At 40.0% G+C, this 18,600-nt stretch overlaps 1 protein-coding gene across 1 annotated transcript in view; it reads left to right on the top strand.

Moving 5' to 3' along the window:
- dhx38 (DEAH (Asp-Glu-Ala-His) box polypeptide 38) overlaps positions 1-18,600 on the top strand; it is a 136,799-nt gene that overhangs the window by 21,710 nt on the left and 96,489 nt on the right. Inside the window, exons 6-8 of the mRNA XM_043706699.2 lie at positions 414-532; positions 986-1,062; positions 5,883-6,038. Coding sequence (XP_043562634.1) covers positions 414-532; positions 986-1,062; positions 5,883-6,038 — 352 coding nt within the window. The remainder of the gene's footprint in view (positions 1-413; positions 533-985; positions 1,063-5,882; positions 6,039-18,600) is intronic.

The raw sequence follows: 18,600 nt of genomic DNA, 5'->3' as shown, positions 1-18,600 counted from the left end.
TATTCTCAATATGTTCCATACAACTTTTAATATATTTAATTCAGTTTCAAGCACTTAGCAAGAATATTTTTCCATTTGGTAAATCTACACAATACATCATGCCATCGAAGGAACACTTACATCCAATATGAAATTTTAGGAAGAATCATAAGTGACCGTTTAGTTGTTAATGCTGTAGTTATTGCCCTGAATAATGATGTATTGATATAGTTAGAAATTTGCATATGAGAAGTTCCTCAATGAAAATTTGGCAATGAATTGTCATCTCTTTGATCTTGAGATATGAAAACTGACGAATCATGTTTCTCTTTGACAATTAAGGTTTATGACCAAACCAAAAAGTTTTGTGACTTGTTCTGAGAATTAAGTCAACATCATGCCTTGTATTTTAAATAGGAGTTTGCTTTGTTCAGATCTAGAAGGAATCATTATGAAGAGGATACACCTCTGCCAACACCATCGTACAAATACAATGAGTGGGCTGATGACAGAAGGCATTTGGGGGCGACGCCGCGTCTTTCAAAAGGCAAAGGTACATGTTTTGTCCTGAAATGTTTCCTCCTATTGAAATATATATTTTTAAAAATGCCAGCATTTTAGTTGTGTCTCTGTCTTGTTTGAAAGTGGCTTTAAAACATAGAGATTCACAACTCCACTGTCATTCTGGAGGCTGCACTTTCATCTTTAATGGGAGGTGGGTGGAAAATTTAGCCTGGTAAACAGTTTAGAAATATAACGGATTTAGTATTCTGAAACATTACAAGTATCAAATGTGCATAAAAGAAATCAGCATGTGGTATTTTGCTTATAAAATTATGTGAATTTGGTGGAAAGAATTATAAAAGATACTTTGGTATTTTCAATGCAAGATTAAAATCTAAAACTTGCAGTATGCTTCTTTAATGCTGAAGTAATGGATCACTGTATACTTACAATACTATTTTGCTGTGCTAGATTAAAATGTAACCATTTCCAACACATTCAGGTAAGAAGGAGGAAGGTAAAGATGGCATTTATTTTGAGAATGAAGAGGAGCAACGGCAATGGGAGGAAGATCAAAGGGTGAGTCATTATCCTAAATTTTAAATCACTGTTAGAGAAATAGTTTAATAATTCTGTTTATCAGATGAAAAATGTGTATAATGCATCATCCTTTTAAAAAAAAATTGCTGGCATTTCAATTTCTACTTTTGTCTAATGGAGAGCAAGAACAGAAGAGTTAGGAGCAGGAGTTGGCCACTGAGCCCCTCCGGCCTGCCGTGCCATTCAATAAGATCACAGCTGATCTGCCTCTGGCCTCAAGTTCTTTTTCTCTTCATGGTCATCAACTTGATTCTTCAAAACTCTATCTACCTCCTGTTTCAATACTTTCAACAATCTAATGATTCACAACTCTGGGTAGAGAATTCTTGCTACTGTCTGACTGAACAAATTCCCATGTATCTCAATTTTAAATGAATATCCTCCGGAGCTATGGCCCCTAGTTCGAGATTCTCTCATTAATGGAAACTTCTTGACTGTCAAGACCCTGCAGAATCTTGCATGTTTCCATATGATAACCTCTTATTCTTCTGAACAATGAAGATCTAACTTATTTAGCCTTCTTGGTAAGTCAACCCAGGAATTAGTCTGGCAAACTTCTTTTGAAATGCCTCTAATGCCACAACATCCTTTCTTAAATACGGGGACAAAATCTGTAAATAATATTCAGGTGCAGCCTCACCAGTACTCTGTACAGTTGTAACAAGACTTCCCTATTTTTAATCTCCAGCCCCCAAGGGGATAGAGGCCAAAATTTCATTTGTCTTAATAACTCACTGTACCCGCAAGCAAACCTTTTGGGTTTCATGCACAAGAATGGCCAGATTCCATTGTGCTGCATTTTTTGGAGTCTCTCTTCATTTAAATAGTAGTCTACCAAAGTGTATGAACCTACATTTTGCTACACTAAACTATATAATGTTTTTGTCCATTCACTCAATTTAGCTTTATCCCCTTGCATATTTCTTATGTACTTGACACAACATGTTTTCCCAGCTATTTTTGTATCACCAAAAAAATTGGATCCACTACACTCTGCCCCCACCAGTTCATTAATATAGATATTAATTGAGGCCTGAGGGTGGATCGTCATGGTACTGTACTAGTTGCATCTTTCCAATTGAAAAAAAAATGCTGACTCTCTCTCTCCTGAATGTTAACCAATCCTCAATCCTTGCTAATACATTACCTCAAATAACATAAGTTCCTATCTTGTGCAGTGTTTTATGTAGCACCTTTTTGAATGGTTTCTGAAAATCCAATATGCTACAAATATGTTACATCTTTATCGACTCTGCTTGTCATACCATGAAAGAAGAACTGTATCAAACTTGTCAAACATGATTTCCTTTTCACAAAATTGTGTTAATTCACATTAACTCTGTTTGATTACATTAAGGTTATCTAAATGTCCTGCTACAACTTTGTTGGGATTATTACATTATTAACAATAAATGCTTGGCTAACTGGCCTATAGTTTCCTGTTTTCTGTCTTCTTCCGTTCTTGAACAGGAGTATTAAATTAGCAGCTTTCCAATTCACTGGAAATCTTTCAGAATTCAGTGATTTCTGGAGTCTTTCGACCAATACCTCTACTATCTCTGCAGCCACTTCCTTTAAAAATCCTGAATACAGGCCATCAGGTCCTCACAACATGTCTCAGTTCAGACCAATTAGTTGTAAACTTCCGAAGTGTTAAGGATTGTTGATTGACTCTGAACTGAACTATTTGGCAAGCCACTCAGTTCAAGGGCAATTAAGAATGGGCCATTTGCTATGAAATAAATGACTCCATGGCTGTTACGTGACCTTTCCTTCCATTATCATCTTGCTTATCTGTTATCTTTGGAATGTTTATAGTATCCTCCAGCACAAAGACTGTTGCAAAATATTGGTTTCAATTATCTGCCATTTCCCTGTGTCCATTATCAGTCCCCCAGGTGCATCCTCCAAGGTTCCCACACTCACTTTAGCTACTTTTTTTTTATATACTCTGAGATGCTCTTGCTGTTTGATTTTATATTTTTGGCTAATTTACTTTCATAATCAATTTTTCCAGCTTTTTATTAGCTATTTCGTAATTTGCTGACAGTTCCTAAAAACAAAACGTTGTGTGCTTTCTATCGTTTTAATTTTCGATTGGATACTGTCCATGACCACTTTTATTTAACTACAGGATTCATTGTTCATCAAGGTCTTCTGAATGATGGAAAAGATGCATACATATGCTATAAATTGCTTCTCAGTAGGAAGAAAATATATATGAAAGATTATCAGATCTCTGAAATGTTGCGAAGCACTCACGTATGTTTCATAATTTAGTTCGTAAAGTTATTAATGCTTGCAGAGATAATGTTGACTAAAGCACCGAGGCATCACACCATATTAGAATCTTTTATAACTGTTCTGAAGAAGAGTCACTGGACTAAAATGTTAACGCGGCTTTTTCTTCACAGATGCTGTCAGACTAGCTGAGCTTTCCCAGCAATTTCTGATTTTGTTTCCGATTTCCGCATCCTTAATCCTTTGGGTTTTTTCAGAATCTTTTATATCCACTTGAGCAAATATTGAGATGTAAGTTTAAAGTCTGAGCTGAAAGTCAGCATGGCACTCCATCAGTAATGTGCCAAGCTGCTAGTTTAAGTCATCTGCTTAAGCCAGTGGAAGCAGCTAGACCAAGCGGGCTTTCACTGAGTGTAAGGCAGGGTGAATTGATGAGTTTGCAAATTTTACAGTCTCCATATTGTTGATCTGAATTCACCCTAGTTTAATTGCCAAGCCTAAAATATTAATCAACAAATCATTTTTAAATGAGCTGCATACATGTTTGTAGATGAATAAATGCTTTCGAAGTGTGCTTTGTTTTTGTTCTGTTATGCTTCCTTGTTTTGGAAGTATCTTGCCCATATATGAAACAAACTCTGGAACACTCATCTGTGGATGGTGGTGGAGTACAGGTTTGTGTCAATGTTATCCTTATTCATGTACCCATCAGATGCCTTTTAAATGCTGTAACTGTACCAGTCTCCTCCACTTCCTCTGGCAGCTCATTCCGTACACACAGCATCCTCTGCGTGAAAACGTTGCCCCTTAGGTCCCTTTAATATCTTTCCCCTTTCACCCTAAACCTATGCCCTCTAGTTCTGGATTCTCCCACTCCAGGCAAAAGACCTTGTCTATTTATTCTATCCCTGCTCCTCATGATTTTATAAACCTCTATAAGGTCGCACCTCAGACTCCAACGCTCCAGAGAAAACAGCCCCAGCCTGTTCAACCTCTCCCTAGATCTCAAATCCTCCAATCCTGGCAACATTCTTGTGTATCTTTGTTGAACCCTTTCAAGTTTCACAATGTCCTTCTGATAGGAAGGAGACTAAAATTGCATGCAATGTTCCAAAAGTGGCCGAACCAATGTCCTGTACAGCCGCAACATGACCTCCCAACTCCTGTGCTCAATGCCCTGACCAATAAAGGAAGGCATACCAAACACTGCCTTCACTATCCTATCTACCTGCAACTCTACTTTCAAGGAACTATGAACCTGCATTCCATGGTCTCTTGGTCTCACTTATCCCAACTCTGTCTTCTATTAATTCGCCAACCTTTAATCATCCTAGTGTGATTACCTCCAACACCAAGGACTCTTGTTCAGTAGCCTAATGTTTGCTATCTTATCAAATACCTCCTGAAAATCCAAATATTTTATATCTTCTGTTTTACCTTCATCTATAATGTTTATTATCTTCTCAAAAGTTATAATACATTTGTCAGGCACGATTTCCTCTTCATGAAGCTGACTCTACTTGACATTTATGAATTTCTTAATTCTCTGCTATTACATCATTTATAATTGATTTCAACAAATTTTCCAATAAAAGATCTATAGCTACCTGTTTTTGGTTTTGGCTCCATCCTATTTTAAATAAAGATGTTACATTGGCATTTTCTAATTCTTGGCAAGTTTTCCAGAATCTAACAATTCTTGGAAGATTACTACCAGCTTGTCCATGCCTCTGTAACTACTTTTAATATATTAGGATTCATTTCGGCCCTGCGGATTCTTGCTCTTTATTCCCATTTGTTTTCCTTGCACTTTTTCTCTAGTGGTATTTGTTGTATTTATTTCCTCCTCTTCCTTTTCCTAGTGATTAGTTAGTAAGTTTAGAATTCTGTTGTTGCTTTTTACAAGGTCTGGTGCAAAGTATTTAATCAACTCCTTTGCATTTTTCAGGTTCCCCATTGTAATTTCCCCAGCCTCACTTAAGGTCTCTCTCTTTCTCTCTTTTTTTTATCTATTTAAAGAAGCCCTTGCTGTCCATCCGAATATGACTTATAAGTTTACTCTCAAAGTTTATTATTTCTCTTTTTGTTATTTTTTGCTCATTTTTTGTTTCTTTTAAAAGCTTTCCCTAGTTGTTTGATTTGCCAGGACACTTGTCCCAGCATGGTTCAAGTACACTTCATCTCACTGAGCAGCTTCCTTCTACCCCTATACTTGTGCGCCACAAACTGAATGCATTCCATTCACAGTAATCTTAGAGTCATGCATTTAACTCTTTGACTTTATTTACCCAGTTTGGACAATCTTCTTGAGCTTCATTGGGGTAGGCAATCCATGCTAGCCCAGCCAGTGACAACCACATGCCTTGAAAGAACAAATTAAGAATTTCCTACATTGCAAATGTAACTACACTTCAAATGTATTTGACTTTCAACTACCTTAGGGTGCCTGGTGATTGTCAAAGATGCTAATGATTTGCAACAGGTAAAATTGAAAATGATGTTCCTGAAAAGTTGTCATAACTTTATTTGTTGTAATTTGTTTCCTTTGTATCTTATAGCAAGCAGACCGAGATTGGTACATGATGGATGAAGGACATGATGACTTTCACAATCCTCTGGCATATACTTCAGAGGAATATGTGAAGAAACGGGAGCAACTGCTGCAGAAACAGACACAGAAGAGGATTTCTGCTCAGAAGAGACAAATTAATGAGGTATATGAGATTTTTTTTCTTCAGCCTCTGAATTTGAAGAAAGCATTCCAGAAGGTAACAAGTTAGGTTAAACATATTCAACAGCAATTTCAGGATATGCAAAATTACGTAAATGCTGAAAGAAAGCCTGAGTTGAATTTTAAAGGGACTTCATGCATTACTTCTTTGCTATATCTCAGGTGAACTTTATAGTTGAAGTTGTGTTTGTCAGTAAATTACTGATAGTTCTCAAAGGATAATTTATTTTTCATAAACAAGTGTTTTGTCTGGTACTAGTCATTTTCTCAGGGCAAAATAGCTCTTTTTCTTACTGAACTCAACCCCAAATAAAGTACTGTAGTCTTTTTCTTTGAATAGGGGAAATATCTGTTTAATTCCATGATTTTATTGTTTCGGAACAAAATCAACTTCTAGATTTCATAATGCTTGGAAGTTAACTTAACTGATTGCATTAATCTTTTGGGAAATTAAGTGCTGAATATCTAGGCTTCATTTTCTAGTATCTGAACCCAGACAAGACAGTGATGGAGGAGTCAGAGTGAAACAAGATGCCCTTAATTATTTGCAAGGCCTAGAATTAGGGAAACTTGTCAATTTTCTTTTGATTTCTACAATGGTGCTGCGATATTCAGAAGGAACTTAAAGCAAAAAAAAATTTGAATGTGATTGAAGCTAAAATGGTCAGGATATATAGCCCATCCTCATTATACTGGTGAAGGGACTAGTAGATTCTCTGATAGTAGTAATCTATCTAGTGAAGGTATTCCCACAGTGCTGTTGCTTTGGGAGTTCCAGGATTTTGACTTGGTGCCAATGAAGAAACCAATAGCAAAATACCTGTATTTGCAAATGTGATTGAACTTGCTGCATTTCTTGGAGGTGGTGGTATTCCCAATTTGATACTTGCTGCAATAACGGCTGAAAGAGCTTTGAAAGTCCTAATGAAGAAACATGGCCTGATTTTGCCCGCTACTCCTCTACCTATGCCTTCATGGTGACAGAAAATAGACAGTGCTCGTTCACATGTTCATTATAAAATTTGAAGAAATTCTTGTCAATGCATCTTCTATTTTCACTAGCAGTTGTTCCTTGTCATAGCACTCTAGTGTTTGTCTCATTGTGGTGCTGTTGAATATTGCTGCTTAGAATTGGTAGAGTTCCTCTGTATGATGCTGTTAATGCTAAGAGCCTGCCTTGTATGGTGTGTAAGCCTTAAATCAGGGAAATGGCTTGTGGACGTAGTTAGCTTGGAGTATTAATAGAAGCACTGATTTGTGGCAACTGTTTGGTGTCATGTTTCATTCTGAAAATAATCTTCATTTTTTAAAAAATATTTTCATTTGGAAATTATGATGGTGTGGCCCTTCCGGAGACTTGGATATCACAAAGGCAGGAATAGTAGTTGGATGTTCCAGGGTTTAGGTGTTTCGAAAGGAATAGGAGGGGAGGTAAAAGAGGTGGGGGAGTGGCATTGCTAATCGGGGATAGTATCACAGCTGAAGAAAGGGAGGTTGTCGAGGAGGGTTTGTCTACAGAGTCAGTATGGGTGGAATTCAGAAACCGGAAAGGAGCAGTCACTTTATTGGGAGCTTTCTACAGATCCCCCAATAACAACAGAGACACAGAGGAACAAATTAGGTGGAAGACTTTGGAACCTCCTTAGTTCAAATAGTTTGGATGGAGCAGTTTTTTTAGGTGTGTCCAGGAAGGATTCCTGACTCAATATGTAGATAGGCTGACAAGAGGGGAGGCCATATTGGATTTGGTGCTTGGCAATGAACCAGGGTAGGGCCAGATTGCTTGATGGGAGAGCATTTCGGTGATAGTGAACACAACTCCCTGACCAGGCAGTATGGGAAAGTATTTAATTGCGGGAGGAGGAATTAAAATGCTATTAGGCAGGAATTGGGTGGCTAAATTGGGAATAGATCTTCTCATGAAAATGCTTGAAAGAAATGTGGAGGTTGTTTAGGGAGCACTTGCTGATAGTGCTGGATAGGTTTGTCCCACTGAGGTAAGGAAAGGCTAATAGGGTGAAGGAACCCTGGATGACAAGGGGCGTAGAACATCTGATCAAGAGGAAGAAGGAAGTTTACTTAAACTTAAGGAGTCAAGGATAAGAGAGGGCTCTAGAGGGTTACAAGGTAACCAGGGAAGAACTGAAGAATGGACTTAGGAGAACTAGAAGGGGGCATGAAAAAGCTTTAGCGGGTAGGAGAAAGGAAAACCCTAAAGCATTCTACAATTATGTGAGGAGCAAGAGGATGGCCAGGGTGAGGATAGGGCTGATCAGGGATAGTGGAGGGAACTTGTGCCTGGAGTCGGAGGAGGTAGGAGAGGTCCTTAATGAATAATTTGCTTCAGTATTCACTACTGAAAGGGACCTTGTCAATTGTGAGGACAGTGTGAAACAGACTGATATGCTAGAAAAGGTTGATGTTAAGAAGGAGGATGTGCTGAAAAGTTTGAAAAACATAAGGACAGATAAGTCCCCTGGGCCAGACAGGATATACCCAAAGTTACTACAGGAAGTGAGGGAAGAGATTGTTGTATGTTTGGCTATGATCATTGCGTCCTCGCTGTCCACTGTCGTACCAGGTGATTGGAGGGTGGCAAATGTTATTCTCTTGTTCTAGAAAGGGAATAGGGATAATCCTGAAAATTAGGAGAAAGTGAAGACTGCAGATGCTGGAGATCAGAGTTGAGAGTGTAGTGCTGGAAAAGCACAGCAGGTCAGGCAGCATCTGAGGAGCAGGAGAATTGACGTTTCAGGTATAAGCCCTTCCTGGCAAATTATTACCAAGGATTCTGAGAGACAGGATTTATCATTGGAAAACCATAGTTTGATTAGGGATAATCAGCATGGCTTTGAGTGGCAGGTCATGCCTCTCAAGCCTTATTGAATTCTTTGAGGATGTGGCAAAACACACTTATGAAGGCAGAGCAGTGAATGTGATATACATGGATTTTAGGAAGGTATTTGATAAGTTTTCCCATGGTAGGCTCATTCAGAAAGTCAGAAGGTATGGAATACAGAGAAATTTGGCTGTCTAGATAAAGAATTGGCTGACTCATAGAAAGTGGAGGGTGGTGGTAGATGGAAACTATTTGCCCTTGTGCTTCGTGATCTATGGTGTTCTGCAGGGATTTGTTCTGGGACTTCTGCTCTTTGTGATTTTTTAAATGACTTGGATGAGGAAGTGAAAGGGTGGGTTAGTAAGTTTTCTGATGACAGTAAGGTTGATGGAGGGCTGTTGTAGGTTGCAACGGGACATTGACAGAATGCAGAACTGGGCTGATAAGTCGCAGGTGGAGTTCACCCTGGAAAAGTGTGAAGTGATTCATCTTGGAAGGTCTAATTTGAATGCAGAATACAGGGTTAGAGGCAGGATTCTTGACAGTGTGGAGGAACAGAGGGATCTTGAGTCCATGTCATAGATCCCTCAAAATTGCCCCCCAAGTTGATAGAGTTGTTAAGAAGGCAAATGGTGTGTTGGCTTTCATTGGCAGGCATGATTTGGAGATGCCAGTGTTGGACTGGGGTGTACAAAGTTAAACATCACACAACACCAGGTTATAGTCCAACAGGTTTAATTGGAAGCACTAGCTTTCGGAGTGCAACCACCTGATGAAGGAGCGGCGCTCTGAAAGCTAGTGCTTCCAATTAAACCTTTTGGACTATAACTTGGTGTTGTGTGATTTTTAACTTCATTAGCAGGGGGATTGAGTTTCAGAGCTGTGAGGTTATGCTGCACAGTATGGCACGGCTCATTGGTTAACACTACTGCCTCACAGTGCCAGAGACCCGGGTTTGATTCTAGCTTCGGGTGACTGTGTCGAGTTTGCACATTCTCCCTCTGTCTGCATGGGTTTCCTCTGGGTGTTCTGGTTTCCTCCCACAGATCAAAGATGTGCAGGTTAGGTGAATTGGCCAAGCTAGATTGCCCATAGTGTTCAGGGATGTGTAGGTTAGATGCGTTAGTCAGGGGAAATATAGACTAATAAGGTAGGGGAATGGGTCTGGATGGGTTACTCTTCGGAGGGTTGGTATGGATTTGTTGGGCCGATGGGCCTGTTTCCACACAGTAGGCCTTCTGTGCTGTGGCTCCAAAGAGCCCTGGTTAGACCACACTTGGAATATTGTGTTCCGTTCTGGTCACCTCATTATAGGAAGTATGTGGAAGCTTTGGAGAGAGTGCAGAGGAGACTTATCTGCCTGGACTGGAGGGCATGTCTTATAAAAGGTTGAGGGAGCTAAGGCTTTTCTTATTGGAGTGAAGGAAGGTGAGAGTTAACTTGAATTAGGTGTACAAGAGGATGAGAGTAATAGATAACGTGTAGTCAGATACTTTTTCCCGGGGCAGAAATGGCTATCACAAGGGGGCATAATTTTAAGGTGATTGGAGGAAGGTTTTGGGGAGATGTCAGAGGTCAGTTCTTTACACAGGGAATGGTGGGTGCGTGGAATGCACAGCCAGCGGTGGTAGTAGATACATTAGGGATATTTAAGCAACTCTTGGATTGGCACATGGATTATAGTAAAATGAAGGGTATATAGGTTAGTTTGACCTTAGAGTAGGATAAAAGGTTGTTGGCACACCGTCAAGGGCCCAAGGGTTCGTGCTGTGCTGTACTGTTCTGTGTTGTATGTTTTGTTCACTGTACACCATGTGTAGGTACTTGCTATGTCGCTTACAAGTACAAGTTCAAGAAGTTCAATCCAGTTTAGTAGAGCCAACTAATGCTGACTGAAAGGACTAGCTTGATATTCATTCCATGGCTTTCCTGCTAAAAGAAATCAAAGTAGTGCAATAATCTGAAACGTATAGCAGTAGTAATGTAAAATAGTTCCAGTCCAGAAATAATAGATATTGTATTTACATTGTTATTCAGAGATTTCTTTTTGTTGACTTCAATGACTGCAAATTTTTGTTGTAGAAATTCCAAATTGATTGCTTCTGGCTTCTTGTGATAGAAATATGAAACTGAAATACAGAAAGGTTGAGAAGCATCTTTATTGTTCAACACTTCTCTGAAAACAGACCAGACATTTTTCTGTCAAATGCAGTGGTAAAACTTGAATCCTAAGGAATCATGATAAGAATTGTTACTTAACTGCAGAGTTGGTTCAAGTGATACAAAGCCTGGGTCTAAATTCAAACAAATGGTATCATTTGATACACGTGGTTTCCTTGTAACTTTCCATCTGTTTTAACATTTTGTTTAATGTAAATCCTTAATAATTTAAGATAATTTTGCACTATGAATGGTTCAACACTATTAAATTATGGAGCAGCTGAACATATGCTAGGTACCACATTTGATCATTGAATTTTATTGAATTAGCAATGATAGAAGAACTGTGTTTGATCTTGGAATCCTTTGGTTTTATTTGACCAAATCTTCTCAGCTATTGATTCTTGTAGTGATACAATTTGTTTCAAAAGCATAGTAGTTGTGCCCTTCTCATTTCATTTATTCACTTGTGGGAGGTGGGCATTGCTGGTTGAACAGCATTTATTGCCTATCGCTAGTTACCCTTGAGATGGTGAAGGTGAGCTGCAGTCCATGTGTCATAAAAGAACCTCAATATCTTTAGGGAGGGAATTCCAGAATTTTGACCCAGCAACCTGAAGGAACAGTGATATATTTCCAAGGTGAGTGGCGTGCTGGGGAGCTTGCAGGTAGTGATGTTCTCATGTATCTGCTTCCCTGGTCTTTCTAGATGGAACTGGTCATGAGTTTGGAACTGCTATCTTAAGGATCTTTGGTCCATTTCTGCAGCACATTTTGTCGATAGTAAACACTTGCTATTGATTGCCAGTGGTGGAGGGAGACTTTCTTGTGGATATGGTGCCAGTTAAGCAGGCTTCATTTGCCCTGGATGGTGTCGAGTGTCTTATGTTGTTGCAACTGCGCCCATCCAGGCAATTGGGGAGTATTCCATCACACTCCTGACTTGTGCTTGTAGAGACTGGGCAGGCTTTGGGCAGTCAGGAGGTGAGTTATTTATTGTCTCTGTGCTGCTGTTGTAGCTACTGGTCCATGGTAACCCCCAGGTTGTTGAATGTGGGTGATTCAAGTGATGGTAACACTATTGAGTGTCAAGCAGTGGTGGTTAGATTGTTTCTTATTGGAGATGGTCATTACCCATTGTGTGATGTGAATGTTACTTGCCATTTGTTAGCCCAAGCCTGGATATTCTTCAGATCTGTTGCACTTGATCATTGACTGGTTCAGGAGTCAAATGGTGCTGACGTTCTGCAATCATTGGTGACTTCTAACCTTGTCACTGAGGAATTGATGAAGCAGCTGAAGATGTTGGGCTGAGGACACTATCCTGATGAGCTCCTGCAGGAATGTCCTGGAGCTGAGATATTGGACCTCCAAAGATCATCTTCCTCTGTGCCAGCTATGACTCCAACCAGTGGAGAGTTTTCCTCCAATTCCCATTGATTCCAGTTTTGCTACAGCTCTTTGATGCCACACTCGGTTAAATGTGGCATTGGGGGATCCAAGATGGCGGCGACCCAGCAAGTCTGAGTCTATAGTGCTCTTCCCAAGTCTTGGGTAAAGTGGGTCACCCACCCCCATCACATTCACCAAATCATTCATAATAGCTGTTTAATTTAATTAGTTGCTTAGTATTACATTTAAACAGTCTCATATTTAGTAAAAATGACCAAAGGGAAGGGAGCACGCAGCTCTCAGCAAGCAGGAACCCCTCCCCCACCCTCTCCAGCTGCAGCAGAGGCGTCCACAGCCGCCCCGGGGGACTTACCTACAGTAACAAGCCTTGTGGAGATGATCTCCAAGCTGGATACGAAGATCGACGCTTTTATCGAGGAGTCCCGAAGTCGATGGGACTCACTCTCGAAGGTTAGAAGCACGACCGAGACATTAAAGAAATCGAGCGTCGAGTCGGAGGGGCGGAGCTAAAGGCCGCGACCTCCGAAACTACAGCGCAATTGGCCGTGGATTGGGTCCGGACTCTCGAACAGTGAGTCCGGACCTTCGAGAATTACATTGACGACCTCGAGGTCGTCGAAAAAATATACGTTTGCTGGGCCTTCCCGAACGGGAAGAGGAAGGCCAGCTTACAGCATTCCTCCAGCAGTGGCTGCCACAGCTTTTAAATCTGGAAGCTGGATCAGGCCAGGTAAGGGTAGAATGGGCCTACCGGGTCGCAATACGCGGGCCCGGCTCGAACCAGCGCCCACGCCCGGTCCTGTTCCGGCTGCAAGGAGAGGCAGATACTCCTAGAAGCCTCTAGAAATCTTGGAAAAGACCCCCAAGCTATGATCTATAAAGGATCCAAGATCATGTTATTCCAGGACTTTTCCCCAGCTCTGGTCCGAAAGAGGAAGGCATTCGACGAGGCGAAGAAGCGTTTAAGGGACTTAAATATTCAGTACTCCTTACGCTACCCAGCGACGCTACGCTTTAACCATGAAGGATCCGTGTATAACTTCGGATCGCCAGAAAAGGCTAAGGAATTCTTGGACTCTCTTAGATAAGCTGTAAGACATAATGGATGTTGGTTTGCCTTTCCCCCCACTTTGGTTTATATTCCCCCTTTTTTTTTTCTTACTTTACTGATTAATATTACCATGGGGGGTGGGGAGAGGGATTTGATTTTCTCCCCCCCCCCCCCCCTTGGGGTTTTTTTCTTTTATTATTTTATGTATATATGTGGGATGTATGTATATGTGTGTGTGTGTATATATATGTATATATATGTAATATATATATGCTGGGGGATTTGGTTAATGTTGGGGGGGGGAGGTGGTTACCTTATTCAATTTTACCTCTGTCTTTAGGAGTGGGGTTGTTTCTCCCTTGTTATTTTGTCTTAGTATATTTAATTATTATTTGTTGAGGTTGTAATTTTATAGTTAAAATGTTTATATATGGTATTAACATTACCAAATATATCCAGGTGTTAGTATGGGTGGGGGTAGGGTGCTCACTGTTAACTCTAGCTTTGTATTATATCTGAATTCTCCTCATTTTATTGAGGAGTGCCTGGGCCAAGGGTGGGGCATTGGTTGGGAGAGGATATGATGGACTTTTGGAGAGGAAGTGACACCCCCTGGGAACAAGGGGGAAAAATCTCCACTTAGATACGTTTTATATTTTTTTAATTTAGAAATAGTTTTTTATTGTATTGGTGTGAGTGTATTAGAGAGGCTTTATTTTTCTAAATTTTATATGCTCTATGCTCAGGATGTTCTGGATAGGGTTTCCCCTCCCGAGGGGTCTCGGATTTGCCCAGATGATTATGGTTGATCAGTCGGTTAAGTGGTGCACCTGGAATGTCAAGGGGAGTAATTCGCCAGTCAAAATGAAGAAAATATTATCAAATCTTAAGAAGGAAAGAGTTGATATAGCTCTCCTACAGGAGACACACCTGTCGGATAAAGAACATTTGAAATTATGACAGGGTGGATTTGATCAGGCCTTTTTTTCTTCTTTTAGCTCAAAAAGCAGGGGAGTTGTTATTCTTGTTTGGAAGAATTTCCCTTTCAAAATCCTAAAGCAGATAAAAGACGAATCTGGACGATATATTTCGATTAAAGCCCTCATAAATGGAGAGGAATATGGGATTTTAAATTTGTTTTGCCCCCCGGCACCCCCTTTAAATTTATAACGGAAGCCTTTTCAAAATTGATGGCTTTTGGTGCCCATCATACAATTATAGGGGGAGACTTTAATTGTATTATGGATCCGGAAATAGATAGGATTCCCAAGAGTACTGCAGGAATATCTCCCAGATCTAGACAATTGATGGATCTGAACAAAGAATTAGGATTAGTAGATGTATGGAGATGTCTTCATCCACAGGGCAGAGATTTTTCTTTCTACTCCAATCCACATAAATGTCATACTAGAATTGATATGTTTTTTGCCCCTCGATTTTTAAAAATTCTATATCATCCTGTAATATAGGTAGTATAGCAATTTCCGACCACGCTGCTGTATATATGGAAACTAAGGCGAGGAACAATGGGACATCCAGTCGGCATTGGCATATGGACCCCTTCCCTTGAAAGATAGTAAATTTGTAAAGTACTTCTCTCAAGAATTTAAAACTTGTTTAGAAATTAATTCAGGTACAGCTAGCAACCCATCAATGATGTGGGAGACCATCAAAGCTTACACGCGAGGTTTGATCATCTCCTACTCAGCGACCCAGAAGAAATTGAAGGGAGAACAACAGCGTCTGCTTGAAGCTCGCTTAAAAGCAGCTGAAACAGCATACACTGATAGACCTATTATTAAATTGCAAAGGATTACGGCTCTTAGGACAGCTCTAAACACTACGCTTACTCAAACGGCTAAGAGGGAAATATTATTTGCAAAACAAAGGTTATATGAATATGGCGACAAACCGGGTAGATACTTAGCATTTCTTGCAAAGAAAAAAAGGCCCCTCAGATTATTACGTCTGTCAAGGAAAGTACGGGCATACTGACTCATGATCATAAAAAGATTAATGCGATCTTTAGAGAATTTTATCCTCAGTTATATAAATCGCAGGATTGTGAAGATAGGACGAGGAGGATGCAGTCATTTTTAAAAAATTTGACCTTCCAGGCCTAACTCCGGAACTGGTTTCGGTCCTAAATGCTCCTCTAACAGTCCAAGAAATACTTGATGCAATTAGGCAACTTCAGAGTGGTAAGGCACTGGGCCCAGATGGTTTTCAAGCTGAATTCTATAAAGAATTTACAGAAATATTGGCTGGTCCACTTATGGACATGTATAACTATGCATATAGTCAGGGCTGTCTCCCGCCTTCGCTGAAAGAGGCAAATATCTCTCCTATCCTGAAAAAAGGAAAGGATCCAGACGATTGTACATCATATAGACCAATATCCTTGCTAAATGTAGATTTTAAAATCCTTTCTAAAACATTAGCACTGAGACTAGAAAGGGTACTGCCACATATTATAAAGGAGGATCAGACGGGGTTTATTAAGGGCCGTAGATCATCCAATAATATTAGAAGGGTTTTGAATATGATTCAAGCCTGCCATCTGGGAAAGATACCAGGAGTAGTAATTTCATTAGATGTGGAAAAGGCATTTGATAGGGTTGAATGGTCATATTTGTTTTACACATTGGAAAGGTTTGGCGTTGGACAGGTGTTTACCAAATGGGTCTCAACATTGTATAGTGATCCCAAAGCAGTTGTGGTTACCAATGGATTAGGTTCGGATAGCTTCAGTGTGGGTAGGAGCTGCCGTCAGGGATGTCCCCTCTCGCCATTGTTATTTATGCTAATAATTGAACCACTAGCAGAAGCTATACGAGCTGATCCTAATATAACGGCCCCGAGGATTGGTACAGGTAAACATAAAATTACCCTTTATGCAGATGATGTCCTTCTATTCCTCAGTAATCCTCTGATGTCCGTACCTCGCCTAATCCAAGTTATTAATACATTTAGCGCATTCTCAGGCTATAAAATTAATTTTTCAAAATCGGAGGTTATGCCAATGGGTGGCCTTGCTATGACACCCCACTTAGTGGACGGATCCCTTTTTCCCTTTCGTTGGTCCCTGGAGGGCTTCTTATATTTAGGCATTTTTATTACTCCAGTATTTGGTCAGTTGTATAAGGCTAATTTTGTGCATTTACTGGAAAGGATAAGACAGGACCTCCAGCGATGGGGAGACCTTCCAATTTCCTGGTTGGGTAGAATACCACTAATCAAAATGAATGTCCTGCCCCGTCCCCCAAATCCTATGAAAATGCTTCCGGTGATGCTGCCGAGGACGGCTCTATGTAAATTATATGGCTGGCTGGGTTCCTTTATCTGGAATCATAGACGGCCCCACAGCTTCCACAGACAAGGGGAGGATTGGACTTCCCAGACTTTAGGAAATATCAATTAAGTTCCCTATTAAGTTACATAGCTGATTGGGTCTTGTCTGATCCACAATCAATCTGGTTGGACATTGAGGCCTCTCAAGTAAAATACCCACTTATTAACCTTTTATTTTCAGACAAGAGGAAAATCATTACAGATCACTGTAAAAACCCTATAATACTAAACACAGTTAAGGCTTGGAATATAATGCGGCAAAATGAGGGCAATTCACATAAAACATCCCCTTATGCACCTATAGTGGGAGCATGGGGATTCCACCCGGGGTTTACAGATGCCACTTTTAAACTCTGGAGATCCAGGGGTATCTCATGTCTAGGGGACCTATTTAAGGATGGGGTCCTGATGTCTTTTGAACAGCTGCGTCAGAAATTCGGATTACCCAATGGAGACCTCTTTCGATACTTCAAATTCGAGATTATATACAGAAGAAGACTACGTTATTAGATAGTTTCTATAAATTAGATAGAGAATGTAGTGTCCTACGACCAGTGGGGGTATCTTCCGTCAGTACTATTTATCATTTACTACATGATGAAGTATCGGGAGATATGGATAATCTGCTTAAAACATGGGATCAGGATTTGGGACTAGAAATCTCTATAGAAACGTGGAATGATATTTGGGAAAACTCTAGAAGAATTACTATCTGTAACAGAACCCAGGCTATCTAGCTGAAGATACTTCATAGGGCCCATATAGCACCGGTTCGACTGGCAAAATTTAAGGCAGGAGCATCTCCAATGTGTCCCAAATGCAAAATGGAGGTGGGCACTCTTGTACACTGCCTATGGACCTGTCATAAGATCCGTAGATATTGGACTAAAGTAGCAAGTACCCTGACAGAAATTTTAGGAACGGAAATTAAAGTGGACCCTGTATCTCTCCTTTTGGGCTTTTCGAACTTTCCCTCCCTGGACATGTACGGGAAGAGACTATTTTCTATTCTTTCTTTCTGTTCAAGGAAAAATATTTTGGTGAACTGGGTGGCTGAGGGCCCTCCTGGACTTTCACATTGGCACAGATTAATTATGGAATGTATTCCCCTTGACTTCCTTACAAATATGGTGCACCGAAAGACCGAATTATTTTATAAAATATGGCAGCCCTTTTTGAATTATATAAATACAGATATCTCGGCTATCCTAACAATGGCTTTTATTTAATTGAGATTACAAACCTGGCTGGTCCGGGGCCCCTTAGGAGAGGAATCCCGTACGAATACGGGTTTTATTACATCTGATGATAACACATTCCGAGCATGTAAAAGACTTAAATATACACTCTGGTTAGTTATAGGTTAGATTAGTAGGTAGTTGAGTTTTTTTTTCTTTTTCGGTATTTTTTTTTCTTTCTTCTTTTGTTAAATTTTGGCTATTTGATTTAATTGTATATCAATGTTTATATTTGAGAGTTTTGTTTATTTTTGTAAACTTGTAAAAATGTTAAATTTCTAATAAAAATATCTATAAAAAAAAATGTGGCCTTTATGTCAAGGACTGTTATAGTCACCCTACCTCTGGAATTCAGCTCTTTTTTCCATGTTTGAACCAAAGCTGTAATGAGGTCCGGAGCTCAGTGGCCTTGGTGAGTCCAAACTGGGTGTCAGTGAGCAGGTAATACTATTGATGATACCTTCCACCACTTTGCTAATGATTGAGAGTGGAC

This window comes from Chiloscyllium plagiosum, unplaced genomic scaffold (genome assembly GCF_037043375.1).
Source record: "Chiloscyllium plagiosum isolate Xiang-an unplaced genomic scaffold, Cpla_swu_hap1 HiC_scaffold_17, whole genome shotgun sequence".
Lineage (NCBI taxonomy): Eukaryota > Metazoa > Chordata > Chondrichthyes > Orectolobiformes > Hemiscylliidae > Chiloscyllium > Chiloscyllium plagiosum.
The sequence above is the reverse complement of the archived record's forward strand: the minus strand, read 5'-3'. Positions and strand labels throughout refer to the sequence as shown.